The 19,602-nt window shown below is 42.8% G+C and overlaps 1 protein-coding gene across 1 annotated transcript; it reads left to right on the top strand.

Moving 5' to 3' along the window:
• The first annotated feature begins 16 nt into the window (after nucleotides 1–16).
• Nucleotides 17–19,602, top strand: ZFYVE19 (zinc finger FYVE-type containing 19). The gene is made up of 12 exons (XM_063117711.1): nucleotides 17–69; nucleotides 1,761–1,910; nucleotides 3,929–4,050; nucleotides 5,624–5,677; nucleotides 6,346–6,506; nucleotides 9,021–9,166; nucleotides 10,206–10,320; nucleotides 12,566–12,772; nucleotides 13,457–13,536; nucleotides 14,790–14,897; nucleotides 17,287–17,441; nucleotides 18,607–19,602. Exons 2-12 carry the CDS (start codon nucleotides 1,857–1,859, stop codon nucleotides 18,677–18,679), a joined length of 1,275 nt encoding a protein of 424 aa, XP_062973781.1. The 5' UTR covers nucleotides 17–69; nucleotides 1,761–1,856; the 3' UTR covers nucleotides 18,680–19,602.

Here is a 19,602-nt window from a genome sequence, read left to right as displayed (position 1 = left end):
GTGTGTTCTTCTTAGGGAAGGAGATTATAGGAGAGAGGGAAGTGTAGCTTTCATCACACCTGCGATATAGTGAGTATAATCAAGAACGGGAAGCGAGCTGGAAAGGTGCATGCCTGCCTGACTGGACTAGTGTATGTTGCTGCTTTGTGCGGATGTTTTTTTTGCTCGTGGGATGTGTTCTGGCTAGCTTTGATTGCGCGCTGATGACCCGTTTACAAAATTCACCATTTCGCTGTCTCGAGGGTGTGCGTTTGGTCTCCAAACAGCCGCGGGTGTGCCGCTGCTTCGCTCTTTTGTGTGAGTCGAGTTCAGGTGTAGCCCACATTCATTGCATTTCTTTTACTGTCGGGTAGTGACTCAACGGGATGTCAGCCCAGCTCAGCCTGATCCAGTGTCTCTTCCTCATCGTCATCGCTTTCATTTTTTGCCCCTTTTTGTCTTAAGGGAGGGGTAGACGGGGAGGAAAGGAGAGAGAAATGCACACAAGAGAAAGAGATGCAGGAAGACGGGAGGAGAAACCTGTAATCGCCACTTCGAATATCCTCCCCCTCCTTTTTTCCTTTTAATTAAAAGTGGGTGCCATGTTGCAGGCGGTGGTTATTGCCCTCGGTTTAAAAACAAAAAGTGGGGGCTGAAGTTCTCCGGTGCCAAGAATAGAGTAACGGATTTGGTTGAGGTGGACATTCCAAGTTTAGATCCCTGCTATTGGGTGTTAAATTGTCAATGTACAGGCTAAAAATGCTTCAGAATTTTAAAATACTGTAAAGCTAAAATGATCTCTGGATGTACTGTGGTCCTCTCTACACTCATTGGGGTAGGGCAGAAAAGCAATTATCTTTTTTTAAAAAAACAAACAAAATCTTTGCTGCCCTTTAGGACTCTGCAGAGGGAGGGTGAATATGCTAGATGATGAGTCACACACCTTAAGAAATGTACATTGCTGATCTGCCTTTCTCTTGTAATCAGTGCACTGTAGATGGTTGTATTTGTCACTCATTATGGAGGAGGAGAAAAAGGAGGATAGGAGATAATGGAGCAATCCATTATTCACAGATTTTGGGGGGTATGAAGTGAGTGCTGCCTGCAAACTAATCATCTGTCTTTCAGGAGCCTCAAGTATTTCCCCTTGAATTAAGAAGGCTCAGTAAGATAAAGCTTCAGGCCTTCTAGATGAGAGTTTCTATAGAACAGGGGTGTTGAACCTCAGGTCCAATTATATCTCACCTGGGGTCCCAGTCTGCCCCTCTGGGGTTCGATAGATGGCCCTGACACTTTCCCCAGCACCAGGCCCTTTCCCCCGACCAGTGCTCATTTGGTGGTTTCCTGGCGTTTGCATTTTCCCCCATTCTAAAATGGCTGAAATCCCTCTCGTAAGGCTTAGTTACTGGTAATAAGAGCTAAAATATGCTGGTATTTTGGCCTGACCCATTTTGCCTTTGCCCCCACTCACTGCAGGAATGTGGCTCTGCAAGAGGTTCACCGAAATTGAATTCAGCCTTCTAAAGAAGTTCAACACCCTTGTTACTGAAAAAGCCTAGTGTATGGTTTCCTTGCTCTGAATGTTATTAAACCAAATACAATGATTTCTGATATTGCTGATGCTTTCATTCAAAGACTAAGCTAGGGCCAGATCTTCACTTTTTCTTTGGCTGAATGAGTGCCAGAATATAGCTTCCATAGTAAAGCATGTTTTCTGTCATCCATTACCAACATTTTGTAATTGTACATATCTTTTATTGTTTGTCCTCTCTTTGAAAGAGGAAGAACATTGGGATAGCTGTGTACAAACAGAATAGAATCATGTGTCTCCATTTGTACTTTTTGTGAGAACCGAGTGTACCACCTCATCTGACACGATGGATAGCAGATGTTATGGCTGTGCATCAAAGTTTACTGTCTTCAAGAAACAGGCAAGTTCTTCTTCACTAATCTCAATGTCAGCAATGTGAGCATTAAAGTTGACTTATCTTTATCTTGAGAAAGGGGAGCTTGAAGAGTAGGATTTGGAATTTTCTTCCAGAATGGTCCACCAGGACCCACCCCTCCAGTCAGTTGTGAATCGTTGCTTTCTTTTGGAGCATTTGATCAGTTTTAATGATGCTTATGTTGCTGTGTAATCCTCTCAGTGGTGCAGCTAGGATTGGAACTCAAGGCCAAAGTCCAGGCCCTACAACCCACCCACCCCGGAAATGACCACCAGAAAGTGGCAGCTCATGGAAGCAGTGGCAAATAGGCCTAGTGTTAAGACCTGGGCTAGCTCAGTGCAGTATCCCTTACTTTTAAAAACATTTTATAGTCAGGGCACGGGCTGCCAGATGGGCATGTACACAGGCACAGGGTCTTATTTTATTTTTATTTTTAAAAATACATTATCCTTTTCTATAACAAAATTGTGCTTATCCTCCAGAAATTGCAGAAGCAAACTCCCAATTTAGTCTTCTATTCATGATGGTAGTATGATTTCAGTTTAAAATGCAAAACTGCACATGCTCAAAGTTACCTTTTAGCAGGGGTTGGCAAGATCTTGGGGCCCAGAGGATAGTTTAAATCTGTTTCCCCCCGAAGCTAAAGAGGTGAGGACTTGCCTAGTACTTGGATGGAAGATTGCTTGGGGACTGCTCTGAGCTTCTGGAGGAGTGGGCCAGTAGCATACAATCTTTTTATTTATTTATTTTTACCAAATAATAATAATAATTCAGTTCTGTGTTAGATAAGAATGCTAATCATATGTGCACATTGAAGCTGGTTGATTATTATTTGTAGTCCTCAAGGAAAGCACACTTAAGATGGATTTTTTCAAGCATCCAATGCTGACATCCCATTCCATATCATCTGTTTACATTGCATAGGTGAAGATGACCTCGTTTTTAGAATTTAAGGATGTGTTAGGGACCATGTCAATGTTATTGAGACGTTTTCCTTCGCTATATATATTGATGATGCTGACTATCAATTTGTCTGTATTAAATTAATTATTATCTATAACAGAGCTTTCTTAACATCTATTGTATGCCATGCTTTGTGCACATTGTTCCAAAGAAAATGTAAATGCCACATTACTGTGCTGTGAAGGGATCAGAGGGAATAAAATGTTGTTTTCATGTTGGCCAAACAGAGTGAGAGAAACCTCATTTTAAGGCCAATTCGTGCATGACACTTTAAACCAATATCTTTAAGACTGAAATCCTGTGTGCCATTAAGAACATAGGAAGCTGCTTTATACTGAACTATGCCATTCTAGCTTGTATTGCCAACACTAACTGGCAGCAGCTCTCTAGAGTTTCAGGCAGGCGATCTTCCTAGCCCTGTTGGGAAGTGCTAGGTATTGAAGTTTGCACCTTCTGCATAAAAAGTATATCCTCTACTAATGAGAGTTAAAAGTCCCATCAAACTTGGGGCATCTCTACACCAACCATTTATCCCGGGATTGTCCCTGTGCATCCAAATGACACACAGGGAATCCCAGGAGGAGCAGGCAGGGATGATCCCTCCATTTTCCTGGGATAATCCTTAGGTGTAGAAAGGGCCTTAGTGGACTTATTTTTGAGTAGAAATGTATAGAATTGCTCTGCATGGTGTACACTTGCAAATGTAATATGTGAATAAGTTGATCATGTTTGGAAACATGTATTTAATACAAGTGCGTTCACCAGAGAGCTAATATTGGCTACCAAGCCTTGTTGTGTTTGGTGGCTGCTATGGGATGGCCAAAATTGAGAAGGATGTTTTTTAGGTTCAAATTTCATCAACACAAGTGAGTCTACAAGAAATAATACAAGAAATGATACCAGTCTGATACAAGAAATCTTTGAGGATTTTATGGCATGTGTTTATGTAGCAAATTCTCCTTTGTGAACCCAATTTAAGAAGGGGCCCTGTAGAATTCCCAGAGTTACTGCAGCTTACTTCCCCTTTCTTCCTCTCTCAGTGTGGATGCAAGAATTGTGGCCGAGCATTTTGCTCAGGCTGCCTTGGGTTCAGTGCCATTGTCCCCCGTTGTGGAAATACTCAGCAGAAGGTTTGCAAGCAATGTCACGGAGAATTAACAAGGTAAGACCAGAGCGTGGTTTTGAGCAATATGATATGTTTGCACCATTTCCTTTTATTAAGGTGCAGAATGTGGCCTAGGGTGGACTTGCCTCTTCAGCAGTTCTACATGCTAGCTGGGGGAAAGACGTGTAGACTCCCCCCAAAAAACTTCGGCATGCTGCAAAGGTCTTTCTGGACATTAAGTTTCAATAGCTAGGACCAACTGCCTCTCAGCCAAAATCTGCCCTCTACTCCGGGCAACTTGTGGCGCTTCAGATGGTTTTACCTATAAATCTCATCCGCCCTGGCCAGCATAGTCAACGGTGATGGATTATGGATGCTGTAGGCCAAACTATCTGGAAGGCACAAGTTGCTGCCAACATTCAGTGGCTCTTAAGGTGGCAATCCAGTATTTCTCATTGAATGATATTTCTCAGAATCAGTATGATCCAATAGATGTAACACTAGATTCAAATCTGTGAAACTCATGTCCCATCTCTTCTTAGGGTGAATTGTGTGGCTTAGATACATCAGTATCAATTCCCTCTTTGGCAGCATTAAAATAATAGCAGTCAAATTCCCAGAGCTGTTATTTGGATGAACCTATAATATAGATGTTTACGTCCTTTGCAGACTAAGGCCCAATGCTGTGCGTGTTTAGACAGAAAACAATCCTACAACTCCCAGCATGCCTCAGCCAGCCATGCTGATTGAGAAATGCTGGAAGTTATAGGACTTTTTTTTGTTCTAGACGTGCATAGGATTGGGCCCTGAAAGTGTAATATAAATGTGGTAGTAATCCAAAGAAATGGGGTAGATCCTGTTCTCCAGGCTGGCTGCCGTACTTTGTTTGTCCAGCGCTATCGCCAACCTCCATGGCCCAAGCTGGAGTATGGGGAAGAAACCTTCTTGCTGCTGCCATCTTACTACTTCCCTCTCTCCCAACCTGTCGTCTAGGCAACCGCCGTTCCATCGTTCCCACTTCACTCCTTTCTCTGCCTTGAGTACAGACTAAGTACAATCCTAAGTATTTCTGACTCTAAGTCCCATTGATTTCAGTGGGACTTACTCTGAAGTAAGTGTGTATAGGATTGGACCCTGAGGCTCTTGAAATATGGTGCTTCAGCTTCCATCATGTAATTTGCAACCCAATATTAAGCTTTAGTTTTCAAAAACAGAAGATCATGATGTGGACCTGTTTCTGGGCAGTATCATTTCACACTGCACATGGAGGTGCTTCTCCATGTAAGTGTGTATGTGTGTGTTGTGTATAATGTATTCCTGCACACAGAAAGCTATCATATCAAGGTGAAAGTTAAGCTAGAACTCATCTCCTTGACAATGTATTTTCTAAGTTCAGGGCCTGGGTGGGTTGTATTATTATTTATTTATTTATTTCATGTGGGTGCATTCAGTCACAATCCTTTTACCTTTTCATCTGCTGTTGTAAGAAAAGGCTGGAGTATAATAGTGAACTTACACCATCATGTAGGGCTGAAAGCAAGATAGGCCCCTGGGCTGAGGCCATGTCCTGTCATCATAAATAAGGGATTCGTGTTTTGCCTTGGTGACATTTCTGTTTTGGGCTTTTCAGTGGGCCTTCTCAGTCAAGTACAGCTAAATGGTCTCCACCAGAGAACTACAAAAAGTGAGTCCAAATAACCACCCCTCTAGCCTCATTCCATATCCTTGATATATGTTGCTCGAAAAAGTGTGTGTGTGTGTTCGTTCTCATTCTACACTTTCCAGTCTCTGTTCTGCACTGGACTGAGTTGAATAGCTTTGGCTATTAATTAGCCACCTGTAAAGTTCTCCTGTTTGTGGAAGGATTCAAACCGCTAATGTATGAAAAGTTCAAATTGCTTTCTCAACCTAATGTAGTATTTTTATACTACATTAGTATAAAAGGTGCCAGAGAAAAATACTAATGAGTAGTATTTTTATTTCTTATTGGAGTAGCCGTGCTTCTTCTGTACATACTCACATGTACGCACACACCCAAACTCACTTGGTAGTATGTTTCCATAGTATAAACGTGTGCATGTATATTGCTCAGCACTTCATGACTCCAGCTGAATGTGAATGGATTTGGCAAGCATGACTTATGTGTTGGGAAAATTCTACTTGAAGTGTTTGATTTATGATGGTTCATGCATGCCAGTCCTCCACTGATGCTACAGAAATCAAAAGGTGTGTGTGTGTGTGTGTGTGTGTGTGTGTGTTTGTTTGGGAACCAGCCCTTAGAGAGGCACATGGAATATAGTTTTAGAATTATGCTTTTAACTCCTGATGAATCCTCTCTTTTTTTGTGTGCAGGCGAGTAGCAGCCCTCGAGGCCAAACAGAACCGTCCACAGGGCTTTCAGAAGGGCTTGGTGAAATCCCAGAGCCAGACAGACTCCAGATATCGAGGGCTATCAAAAGAGGATCGAGTTATAGCAGAGAGACTGGAGAGGCTCAAGAAGGAAATAAGACCCAGTGAGTGTTGCAGTACTTTGGACCACCTGCTCCCTCCCCCTCCCCCAGCCTCTCTGGAGGCCTGCTTAAATAGAGTTCAAAAAACAGATTCCTTACCTTCTTGCAAGTGGAGGGGATGAGTTGTCTTTAGCTTTCGAGTCCCATGCAGGACGGAAAAGCAGAACGAGGCAAGACTTAGCTATATACCTTAATGATGTTCTTTTTACAATAGTTCTACACACTCTCACACACACAACTACACACGCTCAATTAATTTCTGGCTTGGTTTTGAAAATGCTTGATATATTGTGCATGCTGTTTGATTAAGTAATGGTGTTAATTTGACTTTTGATAGTGGAAGTTTTGTTACAAAATATAACCTAGTTGTGTCAGTGTACGTGGTGTTTTGAGTTTCATAAACAAAATACCTGATGGGTCTTTGCCCCCAACAAGCTAAGCTATTAGACTAGCTTTGCATGTCTATTTTTTATGACACTGTTTATGTATTTTTTATATTATTATTACTATTATTATTATTTTATTTTATTTTATATAGCACCATCAATGTACATGGTGCTGTACATAGTAAAAGAATAACTTCCATACATTTTTACTTACATTATATACATTTACATACATTTATGGCATCGTTTTGTGTAGTACATTTAAATTTGCAGTCTTAGCTGGGGGGTAATCCCCAGTGAACTCCGCAGGAGTTACTTCTGAATAGACATGCATAGGATTGCATTGTAAGTAAGTATCCTATGCTATTTTGTTTTCCCGAGTTCATTACATTTGTGTGTACCTCGGGTTTCCCCACTTCCTTTTCTCTTTGGTAGTGCTGGAGACTCCTTTAGGTCCCTTCATTTGAAGGTATGAAAGAAAGGTGCCAGAGAAAAACCCACTATCTTTTTTCCACTAACAGAATTCAGGCCAGCCCTTCCAGATCCTTAGGCAGGATTTCCAGCGATCAGCAGGTAGAGCTTCAGCTCTCTGAATAATGCCTCTTTGCCCTGTCTCTGTGGACAACAGACAATGAATCAGTTGTTGTCTATTTCTATGCTTTATTCAGATAGAAGCATTTGGGAGCATTAGATAACACAACAGCCCTTCGAAAGGGAAGGAAGGCAACTTTTATGCCGATATCACATGCGGCCCTCTGTATCCTCTGGCTCTAGTCAGCATGAGGAGCAGAGCAAGAAATAAATAGCCCCTCTGTTTGCATCAAGTGGTGTAGTGCAGTGATGGAGAGAAGGATTGGCAGGGATTTCTGACAGCAGCAACATGCCTTTTCTCCCCTCCCCACCTCACCCCCACCTTAAATTATACTGCTGAAATGAGGAAAGTTTGAAGTAAAAAGGAATGGATTTTTGTGTGTGGAAGGACTATTCCATCCAGTTCTGATACTCAAAATATATTCCTGGACTCAGAATTCTTTCATTCTAATCATATGTCTTTTGTACCAGGCCCTGGTTTGTGAATCTTAGGGTCTTAGTAAAAAATAAAAAAAATACCTCACAAGCTTTAAGTTTGCCCCCACCTTGTGAGTATAATAGCTCCATCCGACAAGTGTTTTATTGCACGCTTGTTACTGGGCGCTCACGGAGTTTGCTCAGGTCCCTCACATGATGTTGTCTGCCTCCTGCGCTGTGTGCCTTCTGCCCCTTCTGGCCTTCCTTTCACGACAAACCCCCCCTTCATTAAGTCCAATGTTTTTTTAAACTCGGAATCGCTGCTCTCTCCTGCTGTGTGCTGGACAGGAGAAGCAGCGCCATTAGAACAGCAGACTGAATGGGCCTCGTACTTGTTGTGAACTTCCTCTTTTGAAAGACGAACTAACTGAGGAAGGAAAACACGGGTGAGGAAGCAAGCTCCCCAAGGTGGAGCTTTAATAGAGGGGGAAAGTGGGGAAGTGCAGCTCCAGGACTTTTTCAGAGCAGGAGCAAGGACGCCATCTGCTTAGAGGGCAAGGGATAATTGACGAAGCCCCCTTCCTCTAACAAGTGAATGACATGATAACAAAACTTTAAAGTTTTACTGTTGTTTGTGGTAGAGGAAGTCAGAGAATTAGGAAAATCGCCAAGCAGAGGCTGGATAGTTCTTTCCTTTTCTGTGATGGGACTCCTACATCATGCCAACAGTTTAAATGGTAACTTTTCTTTACAGGATCGTTTGCATTTCAAATTAAAAGCTAAAGGTTGCATTTCTGCTGGCTGAAGAGCTTTTGTTAAAGTTCAGGCTTTTTTTTTTTAATGAAGTGAATCTATGCAGTCAGAAGTCAGTAAGCACCACTGAGTCCAATGGAGTTTACTCCCAGGTAACTATGCATAAGATTGCAGGCATGCTGTTCCTAATAAATTTAGTATTGTATTATCTGCTGCTGCTGTGTGTGTGCACATGTGTATACACACCCTGCCATCATGAGCTTCTGTACTTCAAAACTGAGCACCACACCACTAGTCTGAATTGAAGGGGGGGAAAGTGACACAAGTCTTTTAATTCCCATTATGAACAAATTTGTTCTTAATTGGACAGAGTCCATTCCTTCTCAGGCTGAGATAGAGTCTAGGCTGGCAGCACTGAAAGATGACCCTGCAAAAGCCATTCCGTCGGCCCAGGAGATGGAAGATCGTCTGGCTGCCTTGCAGGGCAGGGCACCTCCCTCCACAGCTCCCAGGCCAGTAAGATCACCTTCTTCTTTTGTATATCTTCTTGGGAGCCTAACACAAGGAAGTCTTTTGAGCATCTTCTTGTTTTGCAGAATAGAGGTAGGGATGTGGATTGCTTCAGCAATCCACTTCGCTGAGCACTGTTAGAAGTTCTATGAAAAAATATCAAATGAGTGGGACAAAAGGTTATGTAATCAAAGAACCCTTCTCTTATTTGTTTTTGCTTGTTTAAAGCCGGAATAAGGGACTTGTGGCCTTTGAGACGTTATTGAACTCCAACTTCCTCAGCCACAGCCAATGTGGCCAGTGGTCAGGGATGATGGGAGCTGTAGTCCCACAGCATCTGGAGGTCCACAGCTTCCCCAGCCCTGATTGAAAGACTTTGCAAAAGCTGATATTTCCCCCCACCCATTAGTGATACTTAATATGGAAACTTGCTGGAAGTTCCCTTGATGCTTTGATTTTGCATCTCAGGGTTGTATCCAATTGTGTCCCTCTGCTTATGGAAGGCTCTTTACTCCAGCGAAGGTGAATGGAATGGGTGGAGTGGAGTGGTTTTTTGGTAATTTCTCCTGCACCCCCTAAGCCACCTCCCACACTATTCCAAGGGGTCTCCTAATTCTCTGGAGCAGATTTGGGGTGAGGAGGAACCAGGAGGCTGTAGAGGGAAGGGGGAAGCAGCAAAAATTACCTTCTTCTCCTTCCATTCACAGAAAGTTCTGCTGGGTAAAAGAGTCTTCCATGAGTGGTGGGACATGATTGATTACTACCCGTGGACTGCAGGGCTGCTAACACAGACCTGTTCCTGTAGAGCTTTGGGTCCTGCCTTAACCAGCCTACTTTAGCTAATGTTCAGGTCCTCAATAACTCTGAAAGAAAGCATGAAGAGGATTGGCAAAAAAGAATTGAAATCCCACCACCCCCAGGTCTTTGAGACATTTGGAAGCTGTCAGGGTTGGGCTTGTTCCATGTCTCAGTTTTGAATCTCTTGAGTTCCTTCACGTAACTTGGGCATCACGGGCTGGGTGTTTTTGTCTCCTGCTCTTCTTAGGTACACCAGCTCCCTAATACCAGGACCCAGGCCGAGCAGTCGGATGACCTGCTGAATCAGATGACTGAGGAAGTTGCCATTGACGAGAGTGGCGGCTCAGGAATTATGCCTCAAGGTTCCTGTTTGGTTTTCATTCTGGCTCAGTTTTTCAAAGTCCTTTTAATGTAGAAGCAGAAGCAGGGATACCCCCAAAACTCATGCCTCCAAGTGCTCCACTGTTATGGATCAACATATATGAATATACCCATTACTGTACCATCATTTACCCAATCACCGGGCGTAGGTCAGGGTTAAATAATAATTATAGAAACGAAAATGGAGGCTCCTTTCTCTTTTGTTTGTGGGGATCTCTTTAATAGGCCTAATATTATAGCCCAGTGTGCCATGACTGTTGATCAAGACAATATCTGGACAATTTTGGGCACTCAGCTCCAACAATGAAGCACCTTCCATAAAACCTTGTTTTTAATTTTTGTAAACCGCCCAGAGAGCTTCGGCTATGGGGTGGTATATAAATGTAATAAATAAATAAATAAATAAATAAATAAATGTTAACAGAAAGGCCAGAAAACTGAGTCCTCTTCCCGTTCACCTTGCTTAAGATTTAGCTTGCTTCCAGACAAGGTTTTTTATTGTGCCACCGCCCTTCCTCATTTATGGGGGTGTGGAGGAGGATAGACACATCGACAACTTTAAACCCACCTGTGTTTTTCTTCTACTTTTCCAAGCTTTTTTTCAGTTAAGGAGAAAAAGATGGAGTTGCTGCACAATGCCTTTCAACTCATCACACTAGGAGCTCTCTGTTGCAGGAGGGGGAGGCTCAAAACAAAGAAGATCCTCTGAGAGTCTCAATGTTTATTCTCATTCTTCATGAGAGAGTCCTAGGGTGAAGACAAACAAACATAATGCTTAAAGAGAAATAACAGGGGGCTCTTTGGCTTTGAGCCCATTTTTCACCGATGGGGGAAAATTTATTCCAACTCTGCTGTGTGCTTGACCTCACAGTTTGCATGGTGGATGAACGTTATAGTGACTCAAAAGCCAGATGTCCCCTAGAAGTCACAGCCTCTTTCATGAGCTGCCAGACATTTCTTGAGATCACTCTACATCCCATGAAGCTGATTGGGGGGAGATCCAGGACAAATAATAAGAAGTACTTCTTCATACAGCGCATAGTTAAATTATGGAACTCACTACCACAAGGTGTAGTGATGGGCACCAATTTGGATGGCTTTAAAAGGGGGTTGGATAAATTCCTGGAGGCAAAGGCTATCAATGGCTACTAGCCCTGATGGTTGTGTGCTATCTCCAGTATTCGAGGAAGTAAGCCTGTGTGCACCAGTTGCTGGAGAACATTGGAGGGAGGGTGCTGTTGCACCATGTCCTGCAACCATGTCCCTGGCTGATGGCTGGTTGGCTACTGTGTAAACAGAGTGATGGACTAGATGGACCTTTGGTCTGATCCAGCATCAGGGCTCTTCTTATGTTCTTATGAGCTGTCAGCCTCCCCTTTTTCTTCAGGAAGGCTGTTCATCTTTAAACAACAACAACAATGAAACTGCGACTTGTATATTCATTATTATTAATTACATTTATATCCCTCCTTTTTTGCTCTTGCAAGGAACACAAGGTCCTCCTTTTCTGCATTTTATCCTCACAACAACCCTATGAGGTAGGCTAGGCTGCGAGTCAGTGACTGCCCAAAGTCACCCAGCAAGCTTCATGGTCGAGTGGGGACTAGAGCCTGGATCTCCCAAGTCCTAATCCAGTACTCTAACCACTACACCACACTGGCTCTCATGCATTCGTTCTTCATTCCCCTCCCCCTTGTTTTAAAAAGAAAGCATTTATTTTGCAGTTGCAAAACTGTTCTGGGGATTGAATGGGAGGAAGCTGTGCTTTGGTGACCACAGGCACTAGCCAGTTGGCACCACAGCTGGTTCCTGCTGCAAACTCACAGAACTGCTTCCACAACCAGGCCAAAAATGTCCTAGGCCAAAAACGTTTGCTTTGGAAGTTCACTATAAATTCCACATATTGCTACTGTAAAGTCATATCTCTCATTATGTTATATTTTTAGCTGTCTTGTACTTTAGTTGCATTTTAGCAAGGTGAACCCAGCAACCTCTTTTATGGGCTGCCAGACACTTCTTGAGATCACTCTACATCTCATCACATGGTGGCTAGGAAATGAATGTATGGACTAACTCCACTGTAATACATGGTAGCTGCGACTTCTAGGGGACATAAATGTTCTTGTCTGTGGTATTTGTTTCACACAGGCAGGCCACTGCTTGATATTGCAATGATCAGGGGATGGTCACGCATATCTGAATTCATTCTAAGTCTCTGTTTTCCAGAAATTAGGACACAGACTTTGAATGACTTAAATCGAACTGACAGTAACTCTGGCATTATGGATCTGGATCCCAAACAATTGGAGGAGGAGAAAAATAGACTTCTGACAGAGGCTGCCGCTGAGCTGAGGGAGGAAAACACCAGGCAGGAGAAGATTCTAGAAGTGGCTAAGCGATTGGCAGCACTAAGAGGCCAAGATCCTGAGAAGGGTGTGTAACAAGGAGCATTCCCACTTCATTTCCTTGGAAGAAGTAAATCGTTGACTAGTGAGAATGTGTCCAAGATATAATTCTCAAGAAAATTACTGTTTCCTGTTCTGGGATTGTGGTCTTTTTTAGGAGCAGATAATTAATACGAGTGAATAGTTTAGAACTGAATGATAATAGGAACTCTTAGTTTTTTGGTAATCAGAACTCTTAGTTTCTCTCACAAACAAAACTGTGAAGACAAAGCCCTCTTTGCCCAAACACGCTTAGAGGCAAATTAAATACATGTGTGTGTCTTCTCCCGGCTTGACGTCAGCCTGTGGCACTGTTGGGCAGCTCCTATGACCAGCACTGACGCCTGCTGTAGACCTATTTATTTATTTCCTTCTGGTGCTCTGATCAGTGCCAGGTGGGCTGGGTCTGGAAGCCGCCATTTGAATTTCCCACAATGCTCCTGATGTAGTATCACTCCTCTCTTTAGCTTTGTAGGGATTAGACAGTAGATAAAGATTGTGAGTCAAAAGAGAATATAGCTCACCAGACGAAGGGAGAATTTGTGCAAGGGAATGCAACTAGATGAGTTATGCAGTGCTGTTTTATGTATGTTTGAAGAAACATGAGACGATGAGAGGCTGTCTTGGTGAATGTTGTCATCACATCATCTGCTTTCCCTTCGTTTTCTTACAGTTACTTTGGATGACTACAAACTCCCCAATAGTGATGAAGAAATGGAGGAGGAGGAAGCCATTCAGAGAGTTTTGAAACAGGTCTGCAGTAGTTGCCGTCACTTTTGCATTGTTAATCCTCTTGCTTTTCTCTCGCTACCCAGGCAAGAGTTTTGCTACATCCAGCTTTCTATCTTTGTGGTAATCCCATCCTTAGAGCCTGTTCTCCTGAGTGGTCTATAAGCCTCGGAGTGTGTGTTGTAGAACTGTCACCTGATTAAACAAAGCATGCAATGCAATTCTCTGCTTGTCTGCTTAAAGAAGTAAATTCCATTGAGTTAAATGGGGTGTATATAGGATTGCAGCCTTTGTCAATAATTCAGCCTTCCCCAACCTGGTGCCCTTCAGATGTATTGGACTACAACTCCTACCATCTCCAGCCAGCGTGGGGATGGTTGAAGCTGTAATTCAACAGATCTGTAGGGCAGCAGATTGGGGAAGGCTGCAATAAACTCTGTGAATTGTGCAGCACAATCCTATGCATGTTTACACAGGGCCTCTTCAGAAGACAACTTAAACCCTGCTGGTTCAGGCTTTTGGTTAAGCAGCAGGGTTTAAGGTGCCATGTGCAATGTGTTTTGCTAAACCCTGTTCACTCACTAACCATAGTTACAGCAGGGTTAGCGGCTCTAACCATGGCTTAAAGTGTTGTGTGCGACAGCACAGCTTGTGGTTAGTGCTAACCCCAGAGAACCACAGTTTCGCTAACCACGGAGCCTGAAGTGTTGTCTGAAAAGGGCCACAGAATTAAATCTCACTGGGCCTTGCCTGCAGGCTTACAGTATTAAAGAAGCAAGGAGAGGGGGATGGGAAAGAATAAGTAAGATGAACAAATATTTGGAATTCAGTGGAAGTAGTAACAGAATAAAAGAAGGGGGGGATGGAAAAAAAATGTAAAAGCCAAAGTAGGAAAGAGGTGAATTTTTTAAAGAAGTTTTTAGAGGAGCGAAGAAATCTGAAGGAAAGGACTTTGATTCCCTGTTATTTGTTTTATTAAATATTTATCTTGCCAAAAGAACTCAAAGTGATATTCATGGTCTCCCACTCTCCTCATCTTCACAACTACCTGTCAGGTAGATTAGAGATGCTGACCATCCGAAAGTCACCAAGCAAGCTTAGTGACTGAATGGGAATAAAGGAAATTTCCTTTCCTGACTAACATTTCAGCTGTGTGTGTCTGCTTACTAAACAAAAGATTAAGGGAGTTAAAGAATTCAGCCTCTGAAAAGGGCTTTTGTGTGAGGAAAAAAACCTTTGTTTCACATTCTGCTTTTTGTGTTCTTTTTAACCTTCAGCTTACTGAGGAAGCTGCTCTGGATGAAGCAAGTGGCTTCAACATTTCCCCAGATCAACCCACCCAGCCAGTAACTGCACAACAAAAAACAGCCAAGAAAACCAAGCAGGTGAGCAGCCATTTGCACCCTAGATTTGTGGCACTCTGTGACTCATATTACCTGGATATCAGCCTGGTCCCTTTAGTTCAGGGATGCAGAACCGTAATTAGGTGGGGGCCAGATGACACATACACCCAGCCCCCTGCAGGCTGTATAATACCATGTGGGCATGGCCACACCCATTTGACACCATTTGCTCCCTGGCTGAAGTGCTGGGTGGATTTTCCACCTGGTGCTTGGACCTGGAACCAGTTTTTGTTGCTCTTGGGCTTTCTTAGGTAGGGAAGCCCCACATGCAGTGAAGCCAATTTGGCCAAGTCCAATGGAGGAGTGAAAGGGATTCAACTGGCTCTGCCCTAGCTTCGTCTGCCCTGTCTCCTTCCCACAGGGGGAAAGAGCAAAGGTGAGCCACCTGAGTCTCCTTCGATCCTCCCGACTGGGAAGCTCACACACAGCAATGGTGTATGAAGAAACCCTCCCTGTTCCCTCCATTCTATGATCAGAAATGACAGTAAAGAGTCCTCTCCCTGCCTCCTCCCCAACCCCTCAGAGGAATGGGGTTTATGGAAGTGGCGCTTGGAGTGCCAAAGAGGCAAGGCCTGCGGAGGTGGCACAAGCCTTTGTGGGGTGCGTGTGGAGCATCTGCAAGCCAGGTTAGGCTCGTGGGCCGGAGGTTCTACACCTCTGCTTTAGATGCTATACATAGATGCAAACATTTCAAACCAAGCATGTTCTAGGTTTAATTGTTAAGCCGAGAGGCAAAAGACAAATGACATCTCAAAGGCCAACTAACTCTGAACCATAATCCATATCCTCATTCTGAATTATATTGGCCAACTCAAATCCTTTCATCTGAATGCAAAATTGGTGGGCATCCACTAAAATAATGGGCATGGGATTGATGTCTCTATAAGCACAGGGAGACAAATGAAAACAGATGTTTGAACTTGGGTGTGCATTTAAAAGAATAAGTAACAATCAAATATGACTGATGTTGATTAGGGAAATAATGAGCAGTTCTTCCACATACTTCCTGTATGACTTTAGGCAACCTCATATAATTTTCTGTAAGCCCACATTGTTTCAGTTGTGCCTCTTCCTGTACTGTGTAGAAGTGTGTCTTCCTTTATTGCTAGGGCTGTATGACATGATCTGCAATTAGTCAGGTTGCTGGATTTTGCACAGTAGCCGGATCATATTCTGGTTGCTGCAGCAGATTCCTAAGCGGCTCAATTTTTCTGTTTAGCAAAATAGAGCACGTTTTTAGCCTTCGTTGCTGTAAGATATTAATGCCATCATTTATGTTGACATTTCAAGTGTGCAAAGCACTTTGCATAGATTTTCAGTAATCCTTACAACAGGCCTCTAGGAAAGACTAGAATCATTCTCAGCCTATAAAAGCAGAGGTGGGCAGGCTGACCTTGTGTGAGAGAGTGGGCTAGCTAAGGCTACCTAGTGAGCTGAGATGTGAACCAGGGAATTCCTGGCTCACAGTGTTAACCGCTATGCTGTTCCAACCATCAAATCTGAAAGCACAATTTATTTTATTGTATTGTATTTAGAAAACATATATTAAAAATACTTTATGATGTAAACCTATAGTCTATGTCTGTGGGACCTCTCGCTCTCTAGAAGTTGCTGGACTCCAACTCCCATCAGCCGTAGCCAGCATGGCCAGTGATCAGAGATCACTATAGTCCAACAAAATCTGGAGGGCCACAAGTTCTGCACCACAGTACCCCCTTAGCTGGAAGTACGTCCCAATGAACTCAGTGGGGCTGACTTCTGAGTATTATTATTATTATTATTATTATTATTATTATTATTATTATTTATATAGCACCATCAATGTACATGGTGCTGTACAGAGTAAAACAGTAAATAGCAAGGCCCTGCCGCATAGGCTTACAATCTAATAAAATCATAGTAAAACAATAAGGAGGGGAAGAGAATGCCAACAGGCACAGGGTAGGGTAAGCAGGCACAGGGTAGGGTAAAACTAACAGTATAGACAGGTGTAGGATTGCTCTGTTAGAGAACAGAATTCCTTGTTCTCCATCTTCTGGCCTCCAGTCATGTTCTCCACCTATGCACTTCAATGGCCATCTTTCCTCTTACTACTGCTTAGTTTCCAACCTGCAAAGCAAATAGTGTGTTTTTTTCTTTGTGGAATAAAAATCTGAAATGAGATCTTCATGCAAAATTTGCACAAATGTTGTGCAAATAACTTATTCAAATAACAAGCTTTAAGATTTTATTGGTGCGCAGTTGGGGTTGGAGCAGGTTTACAGAATACGAATGATTATGCTTCTTTCCCATAGCTGTCTTTGAAGTTGGAGACACTGCTGCAGTGGGGTTTGTGCATGATCTTGTTGCATTGTTCTATCCTCTCCCTTAGGCACAAGCTCCAGCTGTTGCTAAATCCCTTGTCTTGCCTGCAAAAGCATCAGACAGTGATGAGGAAGAGTTACCCTGGTGCTGTATCTGCAACGAAGATGCCACACTGCGGTGCCATGGCTGTGATGATGACCTCTACTGCCAGCGATGCTTCAAGTAATGGCAACAACTTTGTTTATTTATTACTTTATTTATTATATTTCTATATGGGCCAATAGCCAAAGCTCTCTGGGTGGCTCACAAAATTAAATCCTTAAAATACAACACAATAAGACAAATAACCTTTACAAGTTTAAAATGAAATAAAACCAAAGTAAAAAACAGAGCAAAAGCTGTTTTTAAATGTGTATATGCAATCGCAATAACACATTTAAAAACAAAACAGAAGGACTGAAAAACCTGGGGGGACACACAATCTTTTCCTGGCACTGAAAAGACCACCATGTATGTGCCAGGCAAACCTTTCTGGGGAGGGCATTAGACAACCAGGGTGTCACCTCTGAAAAGGCCCTCTCCATCCACCTGCCTCACCTCAAACCACTTTTATGACAATTTTTTCAGTGGTTATGGGCCTAAAGGGGCAGCCAAAATTAGCTCCCTGCCTTCTTCCCCTGACCCGTCCTCCTCCATGGTTTACTGTCTGTCGCTACTTTTCACTGTGCATGTACAGAATAGCACAACAGTGAAGTACCATACAATTTATTTTTAAAACCTTCATTACTGCACGCCAGCCAAGGATGGTGACAGTGGAATAAAAAATATCCGAGAAAAAAGGAAACTGAAATGGCAGCATGTCCTCCCGTTTACCCACAATTGCATCATCATCATTATTATCTTTATTTGTATCCCGCCTTTTGCCAAATGCTAGGCTTCAAGGCAGCTTTACAAAATAAAAACGTATACATGTAACAGCTATAAGTAAAAATATACCCTGTTCTGGTGCTTGTGCACTACAAACACAAACAATTGAACAGACATGACTTTTTGATCTTCTTGTACTTATCCAACTTTTAGAACAATTCTGTGAGGCGTTCAATTGTATTATAAACATGGTGGATACTGCATTGTATTCATTGCCATGTGCTCCCAGAGCAACGGTTGGGTGTTGGGGAAAAGAACAGCCCGGCAATGCCTCACGCACAAAAGAGGCTCTAGTGTAGATCCTCCCTGGGACCCTGGGCCTCAAATCCATGGGGAGCTTATTATTCCTTGACAATATCTCCTCTTGTCATTAACTGAGTGAAAATTCCTGTCATCATTGCTGAATATTCTGGCTGGCACAGTCGAACACTGGCTGCAACTTCCTGTTTTTGTCTTTCAGGGAAGGCCATGATGAGTTTGATCTGAAGGAGCACCAAACATCAAGCTATCACCCTCCCCGTAAACAAAAATGACCTCCCTCTGAAGGTGGGAAGAATATGGGTATGAAATGGGAGGAAAAAGAAGAGAAGGTGTTCAGAAAGGCTTTGCCATAGCAACAAGAACAGGTCGCTTATTGGACTATGAAAGGCAACTTGGTAACGCTGAAAAGTTTGGAGGGCTCACCATTGTTCCTAGCGAGATCAAGGCACATTTTCTGCGAGTTCTTATGTGAGGCTATGTGATGCACTGAAACTGGTTTGCTTTGTGAGTAAGTCGAGAAGATTAGGGGATGAAGAATGACATGCTTAGTGAGGTGGGTTATTTTGCATATCATGACTCTCTGACAGGATGAGATATACAGTGAGAATATTGCAAAGGTAATAAATTATACAAAGAGAAAAATGTGGTGAAGTTTTGCTCAGTTTGTTCTATTTACCCAGTTTCTCACCTACAGAAGAACTAGATCTAGGGTCTTGTACTTCATCTCTTTTTAAAAAATGCTTTTAGTTGATTCTATAGCACTTTTCAAAAGAATGTCCTTTGCTGTTCTTCCTCACAATAATGTGTTGATGTAGGTGACTTTCCCATGTTTCTTCCCAAAGAACTTCCTGGCTGAGCTGGGATTTCGACCTGTGTCATCCATATTCCAACATACCTCTCACTGTCCCTCCATGTCAGAGAATGCAGTGAGTGTTTTTGTCTTTACTGGATATAATAAATGCTTGCAGGGGACCAAACAGATTATGAAATGCTCTCTTTCCAGCTTGATATCTGCAAAGTGGCCTTGTTGATCTCAAAATCCAGCTGTGTACATGCCTTTGTTTTTTTCATTTATGCCAATCCTCGGCTGAGACAGGAACATCACGTTGTTGTTGTTGGTGTTGGTGGTGTTTTACAAAATGTGGGCACTTGAGAAACCATGTTGAGATTGAGACTTATTAAATATTATTTATTT

Source organism: Elgaria multicarinata, chromosome 2, assembly GCF_023053635.1.
Source record: "Elgaria multicarinata webbii isolate HBS135686 ecotype San Diego chromosome 2, rElgMul1.1.pri, whole genome shotgun sequence".
Classification (NCBI taxonomy): domain Eukaryota; kingdom Metazoa; phylum Chordata; class Lepidosauria; order Squamata; family Anguidae; genus Elgaria; species Elgaria multicarinata.
Note: the sequence above shows the minus strand (reverse complement) of the source record. Positions and strands in the feature narration are given on the sequence as shown.

Bases quoted from the DNA above. Each gene is read 5' to 3' on its own strand.
- ZFYVE19 (XM_063117711.1), top strand. From the start codon at position 1,857: ATGGATAGCAGATGTTATGGCTGTGCATCAAAGTTTACTGTCTTCAAG. The intron at 1,911-3,928 runs GCAAGTTCTTCT...TTCCTCTCTCAG, and splicing joins TTACTGTCTTCAAGAAACAG to TGTGGATGCAAGAATTGTGG. The intron at 14,898-17,286 runs GTGAGCAGCCAT...CCTCTCCCTTAG, and splicing joins CAGCCAAGAAAACCAAGCAG to GCACAAGCTCCAGCTGTTGC.